General features: G+C 35.7%; 1 protein-coding gene across 2 annotated transcripts; it reads left to right on the top strand.

Moving 5' to 3' along the window:
- The first annotated feature begins 1,867 nt into the window (after positions 1-1,867).
- NIK2 (NSP-interacting kinase 2) lies at positions 1,868-5,811 on the top strand. 2 transcript variants are annotated; one of them, XM_079018301.1, is made up of 10 exons: positions 1,868-2,245; positions 2,391-2,520; positions 2,620-2,691; positions 2,929-3,072; positions 3,168-3,239; positions 3,338-3,397; positions 3,571-3,668; positions 3,787-3,939; positions 4,318-4,659; positions 4,893-5,811. In XM_079018301.1, the coding sequence occupies exons 1-10, from the start codon at positions 2,143-2,145 to the stop codon at positions 5,591-5,593; spliced, it is 1,875 nt and encodes a 624-aa protein (XP_078874427.1). In that variant the 5' UTR covers positions 1,868-2,142; the 3' UTR covers positions 5,594-5,811. The 2 variants fall into 2 exon arrangements, with proteins under 2 accessions (XP_078874427.1, XP_078874428.1); XM_079018302.1 differs by having other exon boundaries at positions 1,869-2,245; positions 3,790-3,939.
- Positions 5,812-6,529: the final 718 nt, after the last annotated feature.

Genomic DNA, 6,529 nt, shown 5'->3' with positions numbered 1-6,529 from the left:
AGTGTTGCAAGATTACTCTACCAGATAATAGATGAGGATACTTTTAAATTATATTTTTGATTCCTATAATACCCTTTACTCATTAGTTTATGATACCCCCAGCTCTTTAGTTTTCTACTTATTTACAAAAACGTCACCTTGCATCTTAGCCATTTTTTATCTAACGTTCCACATTTAGTTCTCGGGTTATCAGGAAACTATAGGTTCTCAAATGATCCTTCTCTTCTCTCTCTCTCTCTCTCTCTCTCTCTCTATATATATATATATATATATATATATATATATATATATTCTTGAGTCCATATCAATTACCACGGACATGGGTCGCCATCGAACGCACCACGACCAACTATTTGGGTTTGACGTTTGTGTCCTAGACAAAATGGGTAGTGGAGAACTGTCATCGCAGTCATCATTATTTTTTGAGTCATCAACGGAACTGGAATATATATATATATATATATATATATATATATATATATATGTGTGTGTGTGTGTGTGTGTGTGTGTGTGTGTGTGAATTGGTTAAAATATCATGTGTAAATTACATCATTCGTCCCTCGTATAGGTGGCAAAACGTACGTTTAATACTTATTTTCAAAAATTAATTCGGACGGTCTAAATTTGTTTTTTCTTATATGATTAGCCCCAATTAACATAAAATGATTATTTTGTCATTATAATTTCATTTTTAATTTAAATTTATTTATTTATGATTTGTTAAATTAAAAAAAAAAGGAAAAAATATTCACACAAAATCCACAACCTCTTCCTTCCTTTTCCCATATTTTATCCCTCTTTCCCATCCGTTCATCTTCCTCTCCAACTCATCTTCCTTTCTGGTGACATCATGAAATAATTCACCCTCAATGCAAGATGTAGAACAACAATAGCAGCAAAGAGAGAAAAAAGCTGGTGGCGTTTCAAATCTGGGTTTCAGATGGGAGTTTCATATCTAGTGGAGTTGGTGGTGTTTGGGTTGGTTTCCGGCAAAAAAATCCTTAATTTTTCTCCTCTAAACCCACTGATCAGAGAGAGAAAGACGTTGAGGGAAACAAAATCGATGGGTGGAAGATTAAGAGGAGACCGACGAGATCGGGTTTTCCAGAACTGGAACAAAATCCTCCCTGTGTCGCCTCCAATCCACCGCCCCCCCCCCCCCCCCCTTGAAACAAAAATAAACCCACTAATCATGGTTATGCATGTTTTGGATGATGGTTGTGCAGGTTTTCGGTGGTGGTGTAGATTTCTGATGATGGTGGTGGTTAAGTGTTCTTTAACAAAAGAGAAAGATCATTTAAAAGTGATCGGTGGACTCTTAACTTTAACTAAAGTATTTTTAATAATTAAAAATAGATAGAAATATTAAAAATAAATGAAAAGAAATTGAAAAGAACATTTTAGTTCAAGTCTAGAATTGATGAATAATGCAAATTTAAACTAACAATGGATGAAACGTGCACTTTTTTACGATATAAGAAATGGTCCAAGTTAATTTTGGAAATAGAAACTAAACGTATGTTTTGACACATGACGTAATTTATCCAAACAAAAAAACAAATGATAGGAGAGAAATGATGGATTGCATAATGCTCATTTGATGTTCATTTTGTGTTTTTCCTGATGTAAACGTGTTATCTAGTATATAATAAATTAAATTATTAGATTTGAATAAATATTATATATGTATTCTATAATAAACAAGTTTGTGCTTCAGAAATGCCTCATACCTAACAAAAAAAATATATAAAATTATTATGTCAACATAAGAATTATAAAAATATTATTTATGAATTTTTAAGATTCCTTGATTGACTCGTAGAGATAAATAAATACACTACTTTAGTATATATTCTTTACTGAAACAACTGGGATGCATGTTCTTTCTTTCTCTGTCTTCTAATTTCTCTCACTTCAATTCTCACTCTCATTTTCCCTCCTATTCCATATCACTATACTGTGTGTTTCTTTCTCGTGGGTGCTGACACAAAGCTTCCATCGCAATTCCAATTTAATATGGAAAGCAAATGAGAAGTGACTTGCATCATCATCATTTTGGTCTCTTCTTGTTTCAAATTTGACACTTTTTCTTCCATTTCATTCAAAAAAACCTTCTGATTTCCACCATTTTCATTCGATTCAATGGACCTTGAACCTCTTTTCTTATGTCTGCTGGCTTTGTTTTTCACTTCATGGGCTTCTTCTGCAACTGCTTTGCTTTCTCCCAAAGGTGTCAACTTCGAAGGTACTTGAAATTGTTAATTATATACCATTCATGAACCCTAAATCTGAAGCTTTCTTGATGATCGAAATCAGTATCATGCAAGTTTTCCATAATCTTTATCACATATATATGATAAAAACTGATCAATCGTTTGATGAATTTGCAGTGCAAGCTTTGATGAACATCAAGAATGGTTTGAAGGATCCGCATAGTGTCTTAAACTGGGATGCAGATGCTGTTGATCCATGCAGCTGGACGATGATCACTTGTTCTTCAGATAAACTCGTCATTGGGTTGTAAGCATCTTGATCTTCATCTTTCTGGGTGTTTCTCCATTGATGGATTAGTGAATCTTAAGTTAACATAATCTCAATTTTTGTTGAATAAAATTGTAGGGGAAGTCCAAGCCAAAATCTTTCTGGTTTCCTTTCTCCAAGCATCGGTAACTTAACAAACCTCCAAACAGTGTAAGTATTAAGCTCTTTTTTCTGTGTATTATGTTAAAAAGTGATATCCATACATATATAGCTTAATTCATATATTAAGGCAATTGATTTAAGTAATTCATACACTTATTGGGATAAAAAGAAAAGAGAACTAAGTTCTCTTCATTTTTAAGTCCATTAAGTAATAAAAAAAATAACACAACATGTAAAAAGGCGATGTACAATATGTGTTGCTTATGGTACTAGTGGTTAATGCAGGTTGCTACAAAATAATAGAATCGTAGGGCCAATTCCATATGAGCTTGGGATGTTGCCTAAGCTTCAAACACTTGATCTTTCTAATAACATGTTCAATGGTGAAATCCCATCTTCTTTAGCTGATATCAAGACCCTCCAGTATTTGTAAGTAGTGAAATTACCTATTTACCCTTCTCTTTTATGATAATCAAATGTAATGATTTTATTTTATTGAACTTTTGGGGTTTGAATTGTAACAGGCGGCTAAATAACAATAGTCTCACAGGACAAATTCCACAGGCTTTGGCTAACTTGACACAGCTCACATTCTTGTAATCACTTTAATAAAAACAACTTTACACTTTAATCTTTTGACTGGACTATCTTTTTCTTTTGGTTTGAATTTACTTAAATGCCCTTTCTTTTACAGGGACTTATCCTTTAATAATGTAAGTGGTCCTGTGCCAAAGTTTCAAGCTAAAACATTCAAGTAAGTTACATGTCTATTTTAACTTTCGGATTCAAAGTTTTCATATTAAATTTGTATTGTATTCATACCAAACTTGATGAGCACATTAGTTAACAAACATGAAAATCATATATTTAACCTCAAAGGTCAACCTTTTACGTTTCAACATTATAACTAATCCTTAATATAAACAGTGTTATGGGAAATCCAATTATATGTGCGACGGGGACAGAGCAAGATTGCAATGGAACATCACCCATGTCAACGTCACTCTCCTTCAACGCTCAACAAAGTAAGACTTCATCCCTTTCATAAAAAAAATTGTTTGTACTTATGTACCATATAATAAACATTGTAGTATATATGAAGAAATTATCTGACATCATATTTTTCACATTTTTTTTAACAAGTAGAGTCGAACCCATCCGTTATGCCAAAATCTCACAAGATGGCTTTAGCGTTCGGGACAAGCCTTGGGTGCTTTTGCTTGCTGTTTTTCGGGTTTGGATTTGTTTTTTGGTGGAGGAGACGACACAACCAACAAGTTTTCTTTGATATCAACGGTTAGCATTAATAAAAACTTCTAATTATGTGTTAGAATAGTATAATTGTAGAAAATGTCAACAGTTCGAGTCTCAACAGTCGTGTGGGAGTTTAAGTTCCAATGTGAATTGAGCTCCTTATGTACATTGTAAGCTTTGTCATCCAACTAAATGATCACTATCTACCTGATTTACATCTCACTCATAGTGTGGGAGTTTAAGTTCTAAGGTGGATTGAGCGCCTTGTGTACATTGTATTCTTATGTCATCCAACTAACTGGTCGTGGTCACTGTGTAACTGATTTACATTTCACGTAATGCGTATGAGTTTATGGATGAATAACTTTTTGCAGTAACGACTAATGACTAACGCATGATAAGCTTTGTTTTTGTTTTCAGAACAATATCGAGATGAAATATGTTTGGGGAACTTAAGGAGATTTCAGTTTCGAGAACTTCAAGTTGCGACAAAAAACTTCACGAGCAAAAACATACTAGGAAAGGGCGGTTTTGGAATTGTGTACAAAGGAGTTCTCTCGGATGGAACCGTTGTAGCCGTTAAGCGGCTTAGAGATGGGAACACAGTTGGTGGTGAGATCCAGTTCCAAACCGAAGTCGAGATGATTAGCCTAGCCGTTCATCGAAACCTACTTAGACTCTATGGTTTTTGCATGACATCATCTGAACGCCTCCTTGTTTACCCCTACATGTCTAACGGGAGTGTCGCTTCTCGCCTCAAAGGTGCATTTTTTTTTCATTTCGATCAAAAAAAATACTTGTTTGTTTAAATTGATTGTTAACGGTTTAAACCGTTAACAATCAAAAAATACTTATCTATTTAAACTATTTTTTAATAGTTTAAATCGAGACAAATTTAAACACTAGCCTATAAGTTTGAGAACCGGTCCAAACCGGCCCGGTCCATTTTTTGGACCTCTAGACTGACAATCGATCACAATTGTCTCTTGTTACAGTCAAACCGGCACTAGATTGGGGAACAAGAAAGAGAATAGCATTGGGGGCAGCAAGAGGTTTACTATATTTACACGAGCAATGTGATCCGAAGATAATCCATAGAGATGTGAAGGCTGCAAATATATTGTTGGATGATTACTGTGAAGCAGTGGTGGGTGATTTTGGTCTAGCAAAGCTTTTAGACCACCATGATTCCCACGTTACAACCGCCGTTCGAGGAACAGTAGGCCATATAGCTCCGGAGTACCTCTCAACCGGCCAATCGTCGGAAAAAACGGATGTTTTTGGGTTCGGGATTCTCTTACTAGAACTGATAACAGGCGAAAGAGCTTTGGAATTTGGGAAATCGGCAAATCAAAAAGGGGTTATGCTCGATTGGGTTAAGAAAATTCATCACGAGAATAAGCTCGATTTGTTGGTGGATAAGGATCTGAAAAACGACTACGATAGAATAGAGCTTGAAGAGATGGTTCAGGTGGCGTTGCTGTGTACACAGTATCAACCGAACCAACGGCCGAAGATGTCGGAGGTGGCGAGGATGCTTGAAGGCGATGGATTGGCGGAGAAATGGGAGGCGGCGAAGAGAGTTGAATCGAATAGAGGGCGGCCGAATGAGTTCTTGTCGTCGGAGCGGTATTCTGATCTTACAGACGACTTTTCGTTGCTTGGACAGGCAATGGAGCTTTCAGGGCCCCGGTGATACGGGCCTCCCGATTGCAAAGACGGTGAATAAATTGGACTTCTTTGTACAGGTGCCGAAATATAGTTCATAAGTCATAACTATCGTTTTTGAGTGAATTTTTTTTTTTGGGTTTGTTCCGAGTGTTGATCTTGTAAGAGAAATGTTGTATAATTTTTTGTTGTTCGTATCGAAATGAGTTCTTTGACATGAATAAAATCATGAACCATTTCCAGGTATGACCAGTATAGGTCTGGTTTAGCAAATCGAGCTATACGAATAGTTATTATATAATTTCTAGACAAAATTACATTTCTTTATACTTTTTGTTTTTATGGTTTGGGAAAGTTGCATCCTTTTGGCTAGAGGTGGCAATCCAATCGTGTCGGGTTCGTGTCGTGTCGAAACACTAAACGGGTTGAGAGTGTTTGACCCTAACCTGACTCATTTAATTAACGTGTCGTGTCGTGTCAATCCGTTTATTTTCGTGTCGGGTTTCGGGTTAGGGCTATACCTTGAAATATGTCGTGTGTTAAAAGATTGAGCATGTTGAAAGAGTAGGAGTTGGGTAGGCGGAGAGGAAAAAATAATAGTTTGAAGGCAGAATAGATGAAGTCATAGCAAGTTCAGATGACAAAATTAAAAGAGTGGGAGTTGGGGAGGCGGATGAAAATGTCGCGAGGATGTGAGAGTGGTGAAAGAGAGTGGGTAGTTTGTGAGAGAATGGAAAAACTGAAATTAAGTCTTGATCTAGACGGCTAAGTCATTTCAACATTACAAAACGACTCAATTCGAAGGTTTTCTTTTACTTATGGTTTTGGTTTTGTATCTTTCTAGTTTATTTAAATAATTCAAAAAATTTGCATATAAATAAACGGGCCATTTTCGAGTTATATTCGAGTTGAAATTCTCAACCCTAACCTTACCCGTTTAATTTTCGTGTCGTGTCGTGTCAAC

Source organism: Lactuca serriola, chromosome 8 (genome assembly GCF_051521515.1).
Source record: "Lactuca serriola cultivar US96UC23 chromosome 8, Lser_US96UC23_V15, whole genome shotgun sequence".
Lineage (NCBI taxonomy): Eukaryota > Viridiplantae > Streptophyta > Magnoliopsida > Asterales > Asteraceae > Lactuca > Lactuca serriola.
The sequence above is the reverse complement of the archived record's forward strand: the minus strand, read 5'-3'. Positions and strand labels throughout refer to the sequence as shown.